Raw genomic sequence first — 17,085 nt, 5'->3', positions numbered from 1 at the left:
GGAAGATGGCTAGTTGTCAACGTGCATTGTAGTAGGCTAATGAGATAATCTCTTAGAGTTTGCGAAACTATTTGGCCGCTCAAAGCCATACAGCTTTCATGACTAGAGCAAAGCCTTTCCCGAGGAGGGTTTTCCCAACGATGTTCGCTACACATCGCCATATACTGGTTGGATCCGCTCCGGGGGAGCCCTGTTTTTCCAAAAACCTTCAGACCACGCAAATGCGCCTACTTGCAAGGATGTTGCTGCATCCATTCTATGGTATGTGGCCGAACAGCCCTTGGAACCGAGCCGCCGGCTGCATATATCTTTATATTCCAATGCGATTCTTCCGATCAGCGAGTGACTGATATAAACTCCTCAATTAGTTCTACGCGAGTTCGGCGTCCAGTTATCCCGCTGTGTTATCGAGAATCTTGGAAATATGCGAAGTTTCTATGGGTTTCTTCAAGAAATACAGCTCGATCCTGATGATATAACCCAAATTGTCGACCTCGGCTCTCTCAAACCCTTCCTCCTCCTGGCTTCATCTATTATAGAAAGCAGCCTCTGTGCATCCATTGTCTTTGCCATTGACAATGTGGAGGAAATATGGAATAGAAGTCAGGAGAACGGGCTCTACAGCGCCCTCTATCATCTATGCGACACACATCCGACGTTTTGCCGGGTCGCTTTTACTGGTACAGCAGACCATGGCCTTGGTGCTCTTACACCGTTGGTCAAAAGGGTAAAGCGCGATGCGGAATATCAAGGTAAGAACAATTCGTTTGCAGCTGCCATGTTCATTTATGGCACCTCTTGGAAGGAGTTATGTCGTTTACCCTAGTGGAAACGCTGTAGTAATCAATCACAGAGTGCCTGAGTTGCCTATATTTCGATAGGCAATATTCCCGTCGCGAAGAAATCGCTGATCCAACTCCTGGAACAACAGAATGGATATGGACGCATCCGTCGTATCTTGCTTGTGAGCAACAAGATTGTGGAAACCTATGGATTCAGGGCAAACCTGGAAGCGGTAAATCGGTGCTTCCTAAGAGCATACTCGACCACCAAAATCCTAGCAAACAGACACCCCAATCGTCCAGAAAACGAAAGTTGAATGTGGTAGACACTCTTATGTGTGACTGGTTCTACAGTACCCGCGGTGGCGAAATCCTCATGGCTCACAAATCACTGATGCAGTCCTTATTGTATCAACTGCTTCTTCAATCGCCCCCTCTCTTCCGATACTTCAGAAGCATCTCTCGGCAGCACCCACCGCTGTCTAAAGATTGGGTTACCGTGGAATCAATGCTTGGGCTCCTGAAGGCAATTTCTACTACAGGGATACGAATGATCTGCGTTGTGGATGCCATGGACGAATCAGAGGATGTATATGCCGCAGAGGAACAGAGAAGAACTGTCCTCTCTCAATTCAGCCTCATTGCTTCGGAATGTTCTACATCCAAGATGAAGCTTTTGATCCTGGGTCGTCCTTCGCCAGATATAGAAACACATTTCTGGAGCCATTATCGCCGCCATGAGAATCTGCAGTTCATCATTTTCGAGCACGAGAACACAGATGATATTCAGAAGATAATTGAATCTGGGGTCGGCTCTGTCCGCAGAGCCATGCATTCGTTCACGGATCACTACGATAACAATAAGTTTTCCTCTGGCCAGGGCCATGCGAAGCAAAGGGTTGAAACACCGCAGCAGAGAAGATCCCGTGAGCAAGAGGAGAAAGAGTGCCAGAAGATGAAGTCCTACCTCGAAAGCCACGCCAACGGCGTAATATTGTGGGTGACAGTCATTCTTTCTATTCTAAACACAGAAGTCGAATCACGGGCTTTCACATTTCGCCGACTACATGAAAAGATGGAGAAGCTACCTAGAGCCCTGCGATCCCTCCACGCAAGTATTATCCGGGATCTCTCTTCAAAACTGGATGGACATGGATGGCGCACGGCACGCAAGGCCCTGATGTGGGTCAGTGGTGCCAACACTTTCCATTCACTTACCGCCATTCAATTGCGCGAGGCACTGGCAATACCCGAGGGGGTCTCTGAGCTTGTTGAGCAAGATGACCCTATCGAGCCGAACCTCATTCCAATCGATGAATGGACTGAATTCCGCTATCATCTACGGAAGTTGTGTAGGCCTCTGATCGAGATAATCAGACCTGCTGCACAACGAAGGGTTGTTCAGGGGGAGAATGCAATTGAAGGTGTGCTCCCTTCTGACCGAGTTCAACTGCTTCACCGAACAGTGAAGAACTTCCTGGCGGATCCCGTGGCCTCAGAAGGCCTTTTCTTCACTGGAAAGGACGCCATTCAAAGACTTCGAGACGATTAGTAGACCTACATTGCAGTTGTTCTACCGAAATCTCAGACCCCTTACACGCCCTTCCTTTCAAAAGCAGGCACAACATGGACTGATAATGCAAGCGATATTTTGAGTTATATCGGTAACCGGGTGTTGTTGTCCTTCATCCTTGTTGCTTTTCCGGACGAGTCTTCCACGCAGAAATCATTCATTCCATTATTGATGACCCGATAATTCCCAATTGGAAGTCAAAAGCGAGCTGGAGGAAGCATTGTGCGTGTCGCCATTCTTCAAAGGTCGGCCATTGCCAAAGGGGGACAATCAAGCTCAGCCGCAAAGTTGTTAGTGCTGACTACGTCCAAGAAGCCTGCTCTAGGGGACTCATACACGCGTTACAGACCGTGCTGCTTATCATAGAAAATCACATGAAGGATTGGAATTCCGAGTCAGATTTTGTTGGGTACCTCGCTCATACCCTGCTAGTATTGGCTATCCAATATGGCGTCCCCGAATGCTCCGCGCCTTTGATAGAAAAAATTCATAATGGCCTGTTCCCTGAATGGCACCTTCGAAGGACGATTATTGACTATATCGATGGATTCTTCACCTTTAAGCTGAGCCCTTATGAGATGGCCTCAGTACAAAGAGGGGATGAAGACATGACCGGGAGGCTGATGAGTTAACACAGAAACATCTAGAGAGGGACCAAGTGATTCAGCGACCAGAAAAGGAGAGGGTGTTGGAACTGGCTCGTCGGCAGAAATATAGCCAACCGTCTTATAGACAGCAGCCTCAAAGTTATTTGGTCGCTGGAGATTTCAAACAAGCCATTCTTTTGGCCTGCGCTTTGAATAATGTTCCGGAAGCGAAGATGCCTAATCGAGATGAGGAGACTGAGGAAGCGGAATCTCCTACCTCTCAAGAATCAGAACCCAAGGTGGTCCAGCTCCGAAATGAGAAGTCGCAGTGCAAGCACGTATGCAGCGGAGGGCGGAATAGAAACGGCAAGCCCTGTAAGCATCGATGCTGCCGCAAAGGACTGAGCAAGGCACGCAAACATTCCTCAACACAATATATGAAAAGGAATAGACCAAGCGTTAGTGCTATCGAATGAAGTTAGCCGGCTCAATCCAGAAGCTGAGCTGCACTGAAGTCATGCTACAGAGGTCGAAACAGCCCACCGTATTCTGACTTGTGAGGCTGAATTACTACTACACGAGCTCTTTGGTAAGAGGGATCTAAAATCTGCTCCGGCAGGAACCCTGTAAGAGAGTAGAAACGGATTCCTGGGCAAAATTCGGTAAAGAAACTATAGCCGGGACCTACAGGAGGCCAAAATGAGTTCTATATTATAGTGCGCAGGCTGACTCAGGGCGTGCTTAGGATACTCGGGCTCCGTTCAGGCTCCGCTCAGGCTTTGCTCAGGTATACTCACCCTCTGATCAGGTATATTCACCCTCAGCTCAGGTTAAAGCAGCAGTTGCTCACGTCTGCAGACTAAAACAGAATCAGCGAAAGGGAAAATTAATCCTGAGTCTATAAGCATCATACTGGCCTATGTCCTTCACCCAGCTTTATGTCCGTTGCTGACATAAGTGGAAGGCTCTTCGTACCTCCTCCATTCAAACAATGCCTGGAGAATTCGATTTCATCACCTCGATGAAAATCCTGTCATCAGTGTTCAAAGCGAAGACTCGTTGTGACCAACAACGTCCCTACTGCTCTCGATGCTCCAGTCAGAATGAGACCTGCGAATACGCTGCCCGTGAGCCTCAACAGCGACGCCAACCTTTGGGTCTCCCAAACACTACCATCGCAAGATATCACGCGACGATTTGAATTTTGACTCTGAATGAATTGCCTCGGTCCGGAACAGTTTTGATATTTGCCATGATAACTCGCTCCAGAATTCGTCTTCTAGTAACGTAAACTCCAGCACTTCATCGACGACACACATCTAACACCGATTTCCAATTTTACACAGAGTGTAAGTTGTGATACACTACCAAGCCAAATGATTTTACAGAACCCACGTCCATATCCGCAGAGAAATCCATCCATGATGATGATTCGCCGACGCAATCAACACTTACCGATGTGAGCATCACTACCATGCGAGAACGGTGGCTGTATCCCTGCCTCAAACAATCTCCTCCAAGAGTCACGACACTAAAAGGGAGTATTATTCTTCTATGTCGAGTCTTTCGGACGTATCCTCGTATGATGTCGAGAATGATGCAACTGCCTCTCGTCGTGCATGATGCCCAGATGCCCCGGGTCAAAGTACCACTTCCTCTTGCGCGCTGCTTTGGACTATCACAAATGTGGGATGGCCTAGCGGATACCGGTGGCTTCTCAGATATCGTGCAGACTGCCATCAAGGCAAAAATGGATGGGCTTTTTATCGAGGTATGTGAAATATCCTATGGTTATGTTGAAAATTGAAACTGCTGATACCAAAATTCAGTATCGCACTTATGGCCCAGAGACCTTGACCGTAGTTTTTCAAGTTCTTCTTGTTTATTCCATCATCATGCTGTTTCCAGTTCCCCACAAATCTTCATCCGGCCTTTGCGACCTTTCCATTCTCGCCTCACTCCATGAATAGGGCTTCTACATCTCCGAAAAGGGCCTCGTTCAATCCAGCCGAAACAGCACATGCACGACCGCCTTGGCGCGAGAGGATTCAAACAAGTTGTAGGCATAGAACGTTGATGGCCATGTATTGTTTCGAGGGGATGTATCATACGATGAATAATCTCCCCACCTTTCTGTGCACCAAGCTTGGATTCCTTCCTGCACCTGCTGGGAAGGTGCTGTGGAGTGCTAGAACTCAGGATGAGTGGGAGTGTGCTTACGATCATTGGCTGGGGCATTGGGCGGGTATTGACACTTGAAAATGGGAAACCTCGCAGTGATACAATCTGGTGATAATCTGAATCGTCGTGCGAAAATGTGGTTAGAGGAAGTTAATGAGTATGGATTAATGCTCATGTCTGTAGGTAGGTAATATCCATCTTGATGGGAAACACCTTTCTGTTTACTTTGCTATCGATAATACAGTTAATGCCAGGCAAGGGGAACCTCTGCCCGATAATGATGTTAATTACAGCTCCGATACATGATTATCAGTTGAAGAATTGTTCCCCTGTTGCTTGCAAGCCCACAATTGAATTGTTTCCTGCCGTTGAGACAAATATCGAGCTCGAAACTTCTGCTTCTTAATGTCAATAGGTCAGTTGGGGTGAAGTCGTACAGATATTTTTCAGGGGGGCTCCCGCTGTGGTTTTAGGCGAGGCCGCAAAAGTCCAGTGGCTCTTCGCCTGTCTTTTTCAGGGGCAACTAACAGAAACATATCCAACATAACAAACATTTCCACTCTCCGCGAGTGTTGTGGACCTTGCATAGTGTCCATTCACGATTCTAATTCAAAGTCGAGCTTATTATTAACATACAGCGCAGGACTCAATTTGATTGGACAACTCTAAAACCCGATGTAAAGTAAGATATTAACTCCGAATAAAGGTTCGGGATTAATGTACCTCAAGCCTCAAAAGTCCGAGATGCCCACTAAAACCAGTTTCTGCAATGCAGATCCTCGCCTCAAAAAATAGACATAAAATGACTCAGACTATCAATATTTATAAGACTACAATATTATTACAAGCTGGCTTCTGCTTTCATTCTGACACTCAACACACACTCTCAACTTCCCGATTTTGGATCCCAATCCAAGTCACGTCATCATGCCTCCTCCACAAGGAACACCAAATATGCTTGAAGGGCCAGGTACATCCTTGGTTCTCTCACCCAATTTGAATTATAAAATGACAACACTATAGGTGATTATACTGTCACATCCGAGGTCCACAACGACACCTACCCCGCCATCTCATCGATTTCCAATCCTTCACCTCTCAACAAAAGCGTTTTCGTAGTTGGAGCGTCCAGAGGCATCGGTCTCGCCATCGCAACCTCCTTCGCACAAGCTGGAGCCTCCCACATCGCACTCGGCGCCCGCTCATCTCTAGAATCGCTCAAAAATGCGCTCCTCGCAGCTGCCGCAAAAGCCAAGCGACTGGAACCCAAGATTCTGTGCGTCAAGTTGGACATCACTTCCCAGCAAAGCACTGAAGAAGCAGCGAAACTGGTTGAAAAAGAGTTTGGCAAACTCGATATTTTGATTAACAATGCTGGGGTCATTGGAGGAATGAATTTGATTGCGGATACCGATCCAGAGGTCTGGTGGCACACGTGGAATGTCAACGTTAGGGGCCCGTACCTCGTAACGAGAGCCTTCCTTCCACTTATGTTGAAGGGCGGCGATAAAACGATTATTTCGACGAGTAGTGTGGGTGCACATTTGACTTCTCGGACGTTGAGTGACTATCAACCTAGTAAATTGGCTGTCTTGAGATTTACGCAGTTTGTGAGTGAGGAGTATAAGGACAAGGGGGTCTTGGCTTTCTGCATTCATCCTGGGAATATTCCTACAGATATGATGGGCGGGCCGGAGGGAGTTCCTGATCGTTTGAAACCAGGTGAGCACTCTCGAAGTAAAGGTGACAGATAGGTTGCTGATTAGATTGATAGTTTTCACCGAGACAGCAGAGCTGAGTGCAGACACCATCGTATATCTTGTAGGAGAGAAGAGGGATTGGCTTGCTGGACGATATATCAATTGTACGTGGGACATGCCTGAGTTGATGGCACAGAAGGATGGAATTGTCAAGGGAGATAAATTGAAAGTAAGGCTGGTAATATGATTGATGGCATATGCGTGCTCGATTGGTTTCATATGCTGGTTGTGCCGGTCCAAAGGCTTGCTCACAATACCACCATTAAAAGTTGATCTCAAACTCGAATATTTTTCTAGCCTCAGAATAAAGTTACCTCACTTGAGCCTTTGAATTCCAATGACGAATACTCGGGATTGCTACAGACGTAGCCTTTGGTGCTTACCAACACAACTTCTCCCCCCACGTCCCCAATAGCTTTGCGAAAGGCCCGAAATATGTTGTTGGGTCGCAATCTTAGTCAATGACTTGAGCCACCATGTGGGCGCTTCCCCTGTTCGTATTCGGAGCTAGCGGGCTATGCGGCCTACTCAGCCAGATCAGTACTGTAAATTTGCCTCCCGCTCTTCTTTCCTCGGTATTTTCGACCGCGTCGAGTCCACTCTGTCCGCCTGATGATCAATCAATCTATCAATCAAACAACGTAGAAACATACTCTACCTCCGTAGCGAAATAAAATATAACTTGACTTCTTCTCGCGCCGAATTCCAATCGCAACTCAGCCCTATCAGATTCTTACAATCCTTTCGAGATTTCAACACCAATCTATATCACAATGTCCTCAACCAAACCAGTCTTCGTTCTTGTTCCGGGCTCTTTCACTGAGCCCACTTGGTACGAAAAAGTTACGCCTTTCCTCTCAAAGCGGGACACGAATGGGTGAACGCACCTCTTCCCTCAGCCAATTCCGAAGGAAAGCACACAGTGCCCCCAACGATGCAGGACGACGCCGCATCCATCAAGAAAGTGATTTCTGGTGTCGTAGACAGTGGGAAAGAGGTTGTTGTCGTGATGAGCAGCTATGGTGGGTATCCTGGCACTGAAGCCACTGAAGGATTGGGGAAAGTCGACCTTCAGAAGCAAGGAAGGCGGGGTGGTGTTGTGGCTTTGGTTTATGTTGCTAGCTGGATGCCTGTGGTGGGAAAGAGCATTTTCACGTTGCAGGAGGAACCGGAGATGCTGAAGAATGCAGTGAGTTATCCCAATCAGAACCCTTTACGAGAAAGGTCAGTTTGATGAATTTTTGAAGGGAGAATACACTTACATGCCTGGTGGCGACTTCTACAAATACCTGTTTCCAGATCTTCCAGAAGAAGAAGCGAAGAGATATACCGCCCAGCTTGAGAATCATTCCACTGCTTGCTGGCATGGTGTCCTCACTTATCCGGGATATAAATTCATCCCCACGACTTGTTTGATCCCGGATAGTGATTTTATCATTGCGACGGACATTCAGAAGGAACAAGTTGCGAGGGAGGAGAGGGAGGGCGTGAAGATTGCTGCGCATGAGTTGAAGGGTGTTGGACATGCGCCGATAATCACTATTCCTGGTAAGGTAGCGGAACTTCTGATTGATGCTGCAAAGGTCAGCTAAAGACATGCGGTGAGTTGGCTGTTGAGCTCAGCGAACGCGGGGAAGGCAATGAAAAGAAACGCCCCGAGCTTTCTTTCTTTCCTGCAAAGATGAAAACGAAAGATTCATCTCATGACGTTACAACGTCCAGTTTGGTAGTTCATTATGGGTTTGAGGTTTGAGATTATTCAACTGAATGGTCATCGGTTCAATTCTTTGAAGTGCTCCTGGTGATTTTCAGACATTATCGAGTTTTCCTAAGACACCCCTCTCCTCGGGCTGCATCCGACCAATGGCCACCACCACAGTCTAGATCGTCGTAACCAATTAAGGACTTGGTGAAATAAGCTAAAGATGCATGATCAGCTAAATATGGCAAGGCGTCGAGCAACAATGACGAGTAGGGAAGGCGCAACAGACAAATCTATAACCACAGCGAGCCGCAGCATTTGGACTCCCTACCACGATTTGACCCATTTCATCGATTACAAGCAAGTATTCATCTCTCTGCATCATCTGGCTTTGTTGAACTTCATCCGCACGGCAAATTTGAAGCAATGCTTAGATTTACACTTGTCATTCTCCTCGCGCCAGCGGCAACTGGAAGCGCCACTCCTCGTCAGTCTTCAATGTACCGCCTCCAAGTAACGACCAGTAGTGGAATTCTTAATGGCTTCATCAACTCACCGTTTCCTGATGTCCGCCAATTCCTCGGCATTCCATATGATCTTCCTCTAACCGGAGCGCTTCGATTTCTTCCTACTTCTGCATTCCTTTCTAACGCATCTATGAACACGGCCGATATCTCGCCGACTGAGTATCCGAGTACATACCATGATTTTGAGCTGCCGCTGACATTTGGAACTGCTGGTGAATATCATGGAGTTTCCTCGACCTATGAGGATTTAGTCAACATAACGTGCAGGATCTTTGGCTTGACTTTCGAAGGATCCCCACCATGGGCTCGGGATTGTTGGTTGGAGTCCTTTTCCACAGGGAAAGGCTGTCCTCATTGGAGATACGGAGATGCCAGTGAGTCAAAACGATGTATCCGGAATCGATAGTATATGTGATGATTTGCAAAGTCCAGGTGTCTAACAATACTCGTAATCAACGATAGCCCTTCGAATTTCTGACCCGGAGGGAAGGAGTTTTTCTCATGAGAAAAGCCAGATAGCTCTGAAAATATAGGTAGATGTCGAAAGGCAAGAAGAACGGAGAGAAATGAGAAAACAGAGGAAGAGAATATCATGGCACAGTATGAAGAAAATCGCATTAAAATTCACTTGAATGAATGGGGAGTCTGACAGCATTCAATCAGACTCAGCTCAATATCCAGCCAGATCCAGCAGCCTTCGCTCATGCGGAGAGAATGTTTTTGATGTTCGGGTTCGCCTTTGCGCCCTGGGTATAATTTATCTCCTTCTATTTATATTCCCGCCAAATATATACAGCTGTCGTGCCCGCGGTCTGGGCAATGCTGCTCACGTATATGAGTAGGTTAATCGTGTCCTCTCCGAGTCCGCCGAATAACTGCTGTAAAGCCCCTCCATGTGATTCCTCACGTTCTTGAACACGTATATCCCATATACCAGCGCAGCAATGTAGCCAATACTGCAAAACGTTAGTCATCTACAACTTCCGAGCCCCAGAAGTGAAGCAAGAGAAAGGACGTACTATTCTGCAATGCTAAACCCAAATGCGGTGTAAAGATACGCGATATTGGGTGTGTTTGATTGGTGTACCCATGGTGTTTGCGCGACATAGATCTGGAATCCTATAGGTATAATTCCAACGACCATTTTCGCAACAGTGGAGATCAGGAAGAATTTCGGAGTCAGCTCGTGGTATACGAAGACCATGACTTCTCCGCAGGTCATGCCTAAAGCGATTAACGCAAAAACGATGTTGAGGACTGTCCAACTGTAATTTGTCAATGAAAGATCGACATAGAGTGACCGTGTTCATACGGCTGTACTTCATTCTTCCCAGGTCCACTTCCACTCTCGGTGATGCCAATCAGCATGCCTGTGATTATGGTGTTAACTGCTAGGAAACCCAACTCCCACGACCATATGGGAATAATTGCGATTCTCCTCCACGGTGAATTCGGGTGGCCATTATCATATCTTGTTTCAGGTTCTGTTGTGATAAATGTTGAAGTATCCGTCACAGAAATATATGGCGTTGCCATTGTTGGGACCGTTTCTCGATGCTTTATTGTGGAAAGGAGGAACGATGTGTGTTATGAAGTGGAGTATGGATTCCTCAATGATTCTCGTTATGATCTTGTCATTTATGTCGCGCCGTTGGCAATCTATGTTTAGGAAGGCCGAGTACATCGTACAGGTACCGTAAACGAAAATTAGGAGGGAAGATATGCTTCGCCTCACCGTGGGGCGCGACTTGCGGCACAGAGACCCCTGAAATATCAGCCCTAAGCGAATTCGGTGCAAGCTGACAGCGCCATTCCAGAAGCTCTCCGGAGACTTGTGTCTGATTGGTCTATTAGCATATCACGTTCCCGAAATGGGCTGTCAGCGTGCATCTCTTGGGTCTTGGCAGCAAAGCCTTGCTGACATCGCCAGCAGCCCCTGCGCCTTTGGTGACTTTGCTGTTGAACAATTTTTGAGCGAAGAACAAAAGAACAGGTATTAATAAACAGAGCAGAGATGCAGAATCTCGGACAAAATCTGATAGAGAAATAGAAAAAGGAGGAAGGACAAGAGGAAGGAAGTGTTGCTGCTTTCACTGTGAATTGCAAAGCGCGCCGATCAAACTTCTGACCGCAAGCTCGACCGCCTTAAAATCAGATCAAATGTGACTCCAAACGATATGATTCTCCTTGCTGCACTCTTCAGCCTTACGACTGCACTTCGCCGTGTCTGTATGCCTTGTCGGTAATTGCTAAAATACATCGAAGGAACCTGGCTGTTGCAGGAACCACAAGCTTCCACGGTCCCTGAAATTGTGAGATTGTGAGCATGTGAGAGTTGCAATAGCACATGGAAGCCGCCTTAGAGCTTGCGTATGTCTTCCATCTTCTCAGGCTTTACTAATTATATATGTCTTTCATATTCAAGTTTACGGGGAGACATCTCTCTGACACTGACCCTGTGATTGAGATGCATTATTTCCCACATGATTCATTAATTGACTAAAAATAGACTTGGCTTCAGGCTCCAAAAAATATCCTTGTCTCACTGGCGTAGCTTCTAGTATCTAGCAGAATTACGCCGGCATGATGCGTTACTCGTTTTGCGATAAGCTAACAGTTAAGGAGTTGAAGGACTTCGCTATGCTCGAATACGCAAACCGAGTTTCCTACCAACCGCCTTCTACCAACGGTCGCACCATGCGTCTTTTCAAAATCCAGTGACGTCGGCGGAGGATTTTTGGAAACTGTTTCATCTTATCTGCCGTGATTGTCGTGAATTGTCCAAGGAAGTAGATGCTTCGGGGCCATTGCCAACCTTAAGAACGGCTGATGAAAATAACGCTGAGATCGACAAATCAGTCTTGTCTGCAATCACAGGCAGCGAGAATACGGACGTCAAGATTGCCATTAGCTCAATTGGGCGAGAACACGGTGATATTGTTTTTCTTATACGGACGCTGGATGTTATGATTGTGCAACTTGGCCCGGTTTGGGGATTATCAGTTCTCTCAGGCAAGCGATTCCGTGTGCCCACAGCATTGCCGCCTGTAATTCTAAATATCACGATTTATCCATGTGAGTCTCATTTCACCGAATACAGCACGCTCATTGTCAAGGCTGGTCCTGATGGTTTCTAGAGACTATGCACCAAAATACGCTAGTGCTCAATATATTACGAAGGCGCGCGGCAATGAAAACCGTCCATCTCCAAAGCAAGGGAGGGATTTAGAGCACTAGGACCTACTTTTATTATTAACCCTCTAATCAAATTTCTCTAATATTTATAGATTCTTTTCTAAAATTGCAACTAGCATTTGGGAAATTATAATATCGTGCGGAATTATTGTGATGATTGGGCATTCTTGGCGTTTTCTGAAACAGGGACGGTCTTTAATGCCGCGCGCCTTCGTAGCCGTAGTCGGCTTGATCCTGACCTTAGGTCGAATTACAGCTTCACTATCGCATGAAATTAACTCTCGAACTATCTTGAAAGACGCGAAAATTACTCTTCGAAAAAAGAAAGTCTCCTGCCTACTAGGGTAACCGAAGTTAGCTCCGAAAATCTACCCTGGTCGGTTCTTTCGAAAGGAGCCCAGGGCGAGTATGCAACGCTCAGTCGTTGCCGGGGAGGTGATGTCTCTCTTGTTCTACCTCAAAAACAATTGGATAGAAGAGGGAAGTGTTAAAATTGCACGTACAAATTTGGGGACTATCAAAATATAGCACTGTCCAACGAACCTTATCAGACGAACACATTATGTTCATCCTCACTAGTATTTCTCTCTTATTGAGGCTTCTGGAATATGGTGAGGGTGAGACATCGTTGCCGATTAGTGCCAGTAGGTTTTACCTAGACTCCTATGTTAAGCGAATTAAGCGAAAAGGAGAAAGGGGGGTTGTTACGTGAATAAGACATGTACGGCATGGGGGTTTCACCCGCCAATTCGATTTGGAGATTGGCAAATGCATTGAGAGAGGCAAAGTTGCAATTCATGACAACTGGTCTCGCTACATTGTAACATTCAATCCTTCGATCACTGACTATGCCATGGATAGAGTGTTTCAGTATCTGCTTTCTTCTGGCCCTTCATCTTCTAACGGGATGAGAATTAAAAGACCTTTGGGACTACGTTGAAAGCAGGTACCAAGAAGAGCAAGTCCCAAATTTCCATAAGACAAATCGGTGTAAGCTCCAGTCCAACTGAAGCGAACGTTTAAGCGAGGTGTACCAGAGTTGCTGGAGACCAGCCCTTGTAAAACCTCAGCACCTTCCGACTACGTTGCATCACCTTCCTCAAATTATTTATCCCATCTGAGACAGCTTGTTATCAAAAGTAACTTCCATCCCGAATACCATTATGTAGCCTCGTTTCCAGCGCTGGGCGCAAGGCTTGACAACTTCTAAGACGAGAATAAGGAAGATTGATCTACTTGGGCTCCTTGTCCAGGCTTGCAATGAAACCATCATCTAACTTACTGACACGGAAAAGAAAAAACTTAAGGTTGATTTGAACTTCGAGCTGCATCTCCATCATATCACTTTCCCTAGGGATGAGAGTGCGGTCGTCCCAGAAGCTTGGTAGGGGCCAGTTTATCCGCTACTAAAGCATTGGTTTCGTTTTGGTTAATAATAACACTAAGCACTGCCACAAACATGCTGCCTGGATGCTGTGCAGCACGGCCATCTCGAATCCGTATCATTATAGATTAAAATCAAAAACATCAAAGTAGCTCTAACAATCGGTCAACCACCTCTTCCACTCCTACTCCCAAAACATATTCAAATTGGGTCATGAAATATTGCGTGGACAGAGGGGCCTTATAATCGCCAAGAGGTGGGAGTCTGACTGTCATTCTGGTACGATTGTAGTTTTTGAGAATGCTATGGCGATTGGGTTCTTTTTCGCAGCGTTGGGTATGTTTACGCGCAACTGTCCCAGTACACTCTGGCAAGAATTCTGGTTTATGTGTGCAGTTCCCTCTTATAAGAATCATATTTATCTTTCTTCAGAAGGGGGTTTAAGGTTGCTGATAAGGATTTAGATGGCAATTCATGCACTGCATGTTGTAATTGGATGTGTAGACAGCTGCAGATGGTTTGGAGGCCGTCGTAAGAAGACTCTACAGAGATGGAGCGCCAGCAGACTCCAAGACATGCAACGAGCTGTCGATCAGGGTCAGGAATTGTTGGCGACGGAATTACTTGAATTGCTCAATGCTCTTAGTAACAAATAATCTCAATAGTGGTAATAATAACCACCTAACTATTTTCTCATTCTTACCCACTGCCACTCTCGACAAGTCTCCCCTATTCCCCCTCTCAATAAACCTCCCAAACCCCCCTTGTCGTAACTTTAATAACATGCCCCTCCCAATCCCTAACATAAACACTCCTCCCACCCCTCTCCCACTCCATCTTCCCAAGCACCTCGACGCCATTCTCCTCAAACCACGCTTCCCACTCCTCCACTTCCTCCCTGTCTTTACACGCAAACGCCATATGCTGTCCTAAACCCGTCTCACATCCATGTTTGGGAATCGTTCCGCTGGGGAAGACTTTGTCGGCGGTAGTAGAAGAGCGAGAGAAGAGGAGCAAGATCGTGTTATTGGGAAGTGAGAAACCGACTACGGTTGGCGTGGAGAGGAAAGGGGTTAGGGAGAAGATAGACGTGTACCATGAGGCGAGCTTCTGGGCGTCGGAGGTGTAGAGGATTGTTTCGACGATTTGGCCGAGCTTGGGTGGCATCGCGTTGCTGATTTGGTTTTGAGTTTGCTGTTCGTGATGTGTTTTGAGATGCTGTTACTGTGAGTTAGTTGGGATGGTGGGGTCCACTGTCGAAGATCGACCCCGCATTTTATACCTGCTCGTCGCCACTGCGCGTGAGACACCCCACACTGCGGGTGATCTACCCGCCGAAATCTAGATCGCAGCTTTGTAAGGATCTCAGGTAATCCGTTGAGTCTGGAATGGCCTTTTTCATAATCTACGTCCGAAGATATCACTTTGACGTTCGCTAGCTTTGGCATCATCTGGCCTAAATTCTCAACATTCTAGTTTGAAATTCATCAAGAACATCATTACATTTAAGGAAGTCACAGCTGACATTTTCGCCAGTTGGCTTGTTGTCTCATCTAACCTCTCTACTCCTGGATTCCGTTCTCCCGATATATCTCCTCAATCAACGCATGCCTGTCCACCGCATCCTCAAAACTACAATTAATCTCCCTGTTCTTCAACCCCTTGTACAACCGTCCCACATTCCTCGCCGGATGCTTAAACCCATCAAACTCATCGCCCACAATTTCCGCAACCTCAACCTTCTCTCCCTCTCCATCCTGAACCTCAATTTTCATCCCTTCATACCCGATTTGCACAAACGGTGTCGGGGACGTGATGCGAATCGTCCCCTTTTCACCGTGGATCGTCCAGTCCATGCCTGGGATACCAGGGAAGGGTTTGCCGCCCCGGAGGGAGAAGGAGAGCGGAATGCCGGAGGAGACGGTACCGTGTAGGAAGATGGTGTCGTCTGAAGTCTTTGGGCGTTTTTCGTCAATCACTTTCCCATCGCTGCCAAGTATTTTCTGAAATTTCCGTCGGTTGGCAAGCAACGTCTTCGGAGGAGCTTGGAAGCCGTATCCCAGCACTCATTCTATTGTCAGTTGGACTTTTGGGTTGGGAGAAAAGGGGAACTACCGGATTGCACGAAGTCGATCGCATGTCCAAAGTGAATCGTCACCAAATTCCCGCCCACGTCCCTTCTAGTCAAGTACTCATATCCCTCCGTCGTCACCTCGCCACCCACACTTCCCTGCCCAACCCACGTTGAACTGAACACCTCGCCAATCTTTCCACTCTCAATAATCTCTTTAACTTTCTTGATAAGCGGTGCTTGTCGTGCTTGCAATCCCACAACAGCGTTCTTCACACCTCCTTCGTTTTTGAGACGAAGCAGTTCCTTCGCTTCAGCAAGACTCTTGCCAAGAGGCCATTCAACATAGACATCCTTGCCCGCTTTCAAAGCTGGACTAATCGTCTTCAAATGTCTGTCTACCCTCACACTACACACAACTAAATCAATGTTTGGATCGTTCGCAAGCTCTAGGAAAACCCCTCGTCAGTCACGTGTTCGGCTCCCTCCAACACCGAAGTGTGAATGTGGACCAACCTTCAGGATCCCCATAAGCTTTAGTAGCATCAGACAACGAGTACAACTTTATTGCCTTCTTAGAAGATTCAACAGAGCTATTGCAGATAGCGACGATTTCGTAGTCGGGTGAGGCTTGCAGGTACGGGAGGTGAGCACCGGGTGCCCAGCCGGATTGGGAGAGGCCGAGAAACCCGACGCGGATTGGTGGCATTGTTCCTTCCCTTCACTGTTTATTTGAAGTTGAGTTGAAGGAAATGAGATTGGAATGGATGGAGAGGAAAAAGGTGTTGGAAGAGGTGGGATGTCGTACTGGGAAAGTGATTTTTAGGTGGGGTTATATTTCATACGTAGTAGTGGGGAACGCCCCGCGCATGGCATCATCGGCTTTGAAATCAAAATTGACTCAAATGCGGGATGATATAAAATCTGCCCGAGCGACGGGAACTCGGAATAAAGAAACCAAAGTTGCTTTAACAAAAATTGATTGAGTCTAAGTCGAGGTGCTAAGTGCGTGTGCAGGAAGGGTGAAAACGTGGTTGGTCGTTAAAGTTTTGTCTCGATTAAGGTTTGCTTCAGATTTTGGGGATACATTTTCCAGGGTCAACAGGTGGGTCTTGCTTTCGAACCTCACGACTACCGACAAGTACAAGCATTAGTAATGAACGGGATCTTTGTAATTCCTCTTCCATTGGTTGATCTTCTATCTCTGGACTCGAGCCTATAGACATCCGTTTCGAAGAAAGGAAAATCGGAAAAGGGGGGGGGGGGGGGGGGGGGGGGGGGGGGGGGGGGGGGGGGGGGGGGGAACAGCATCACCATTCGCTA

General features: G+C 46.9%; 7 protein-coding genes across 7 annotated transcripts; 4 read left to right on the top strand and 3 right to left on the bottom strand.

Annotated features, from left to right (window-relative positions):
- Positions 1-98: 98 nt before the first annotated feature.
- On the top strand, positions 99-2,500 carry K444DRAFT_694396 (uncharacterized protein; the record flags this gene model as incomplete). The annotated part of the gene is made up of 4 exons (XM_024887865.1): positions 99-261; positions 369-752; positions 854-2,206; positions 2,249-2,500. 4 exons carry the CDS (start codon positions 99-101, stop codon positions 2,332-2,334), a joined length of 1,986 nt encoding a protein of 661 aa, XP_024733590.1. The 3' UTR covers positions 2,335-2,500.
- Positions 2,501-3,933: 1,433 nt separating this feature from the next.
- Positions 3,934-4,912, top strand: K444DRAFT_633064 (uncharacterized protein; the record flags this gene model as incomplete). Its single annotated transcript, XM_024883564.1, has 3 exons — positions 3,934-4,069; positions 4,331-4,713; positions 4,772-4,912. 3 exons carry the CDS (start codon positions 3,934-3,936, stop codon positions 4,910-4,912), a joined length of 660 nt encoding a protein of 219 aa, XP_024733589.1.
- Positions 4,913-6,039: 1,127 nt separating this feature from the next.
- K444DRAFT_616534 (putative short-chain type dehydrogenase) lies at positions 6,040-7,193 on the top strand. The gene is made up of 3 exons (XM_024880941.1): positions 6,040-6,093; positions 6,147-6,845; positions 6,898-7,193. Exons 1-3 carry the CDS (start codon positions 6,051-6,053, stop codon positions 7,068-7,070), a joined length of 915 nt encoding a protein of 304 aa, XP_024733588.1. The 5' UTR covers positions 6,040-6,050; the 3' UTR covers positions 7,071-7,193.
- Positions 7,194-7,607: 414 nt separating this feature from the next.
- Positions 7,608-8,564, top strand: K444DRAFT_616533 (uncharacterized protein). The gene is made up of 2 exons (XM_024880940.1): positions 7,608-8,072; positions 8,131-8,564. The coding sequence occupies exons 1-2, from the start codon at positions 7,818-7,820 to the stop codon at positions 8,473-8,475; spliced, it is 600 nt and encodes a 199-aa protein (XP_024733587.1). The 5' UTR covers positions 7,608-7,817; the 3' UTR covers positions 8,476-8,564.
- A 1,228-nt stretch (positions 8,565-9,792) lies between these two features.
- On the bottom strand, positions 9,793-10,782 carry K444DRAFT_666239 (uncharacterized protein). Its single transcript, XM_024887167.1, has 3 exons — positions 10,425-10,782; positions 10,132-10,377; positions 9,793-10,068 (listed from the first exon to the last, which is right to left on the bottom strand). The coding sequence occupies exons 1-3, from the start codon at positions 10,646-10,648 to the stop codon at positions 9,939-9,941; spliced, it is 600 nt and encodes a 199-aa protein (XP_024733586.1). The 5' UTR covers positions 10,649-10,782; the 3' UTR covers positions 9,793-9,938.
- A 3,521-nt stretch (positions 10,783-14,303) lies between these two features.
- K444DRAFT_616531 (Glyoxalase/Bleomycin resistance protein/Dihydroxybiphenyl dioxygenase) lies at positions 14,304-14,917 on the bottom strand. Its single transcript, XM_024880939.1, has one exon. The coding sequence runs from the start codon at positions 14,856-14,858 to the stop codon at positions 14,433-14,435; it is 426 nt and encodes a 141-aa protein (XP_024733585.1). The 5' UTR covers positions 14,859-14,917; the 3' UTR covers positions 14,304-14,432.
- Positions 14,918-15,147: 230 nt separating this feature from the next.
- Positions 15,148-16,553, bottom strand: K444DRAFT_616530 (NAD-binding Rossmann fold oxidoreductase family protein). The gene is made up of 3 exons (XM_024880938.1): positions 16,279-16,553; positions 15,807-16,211; positions 15,148-15,756 (listed from the first exon to the last, which is right to left on the bottom strand). Exons 1-3 carry the CDS (start codon positions 16,469-16,471, stop codon positions 15,254-15,256), a joined length of 1,101 nt encoding a protein of 366 aa, XP_024733584.1. The 5' UTR covers positions 16,472-16,553; the 3' UTR covers positions 15,148-15,253.
- Between the last annotated feature and the right edge of the window lie 532 nt (positions 16,554-17,085).

This window comes from Hyaloscypha bicolor (genome assembly GCF_002865645.1).
Source record: "Hyaloscypha bicolor E unplaced genomic scaffold K444scaffold_118, whole genome shotgun sequence".
NCBI classification, from domain to species: Eukaryota; Fungi; Ascomycota; class Leotiomycetes; order Helotiales; family Hyaloscyphaceae; genus Hyaloscypha; species Hyaloscypha bicolor.
Note: the sequence above shows the minus strand (reverse complement) of the source record. Positions and strands in the feature narration are given on the sequence as shown.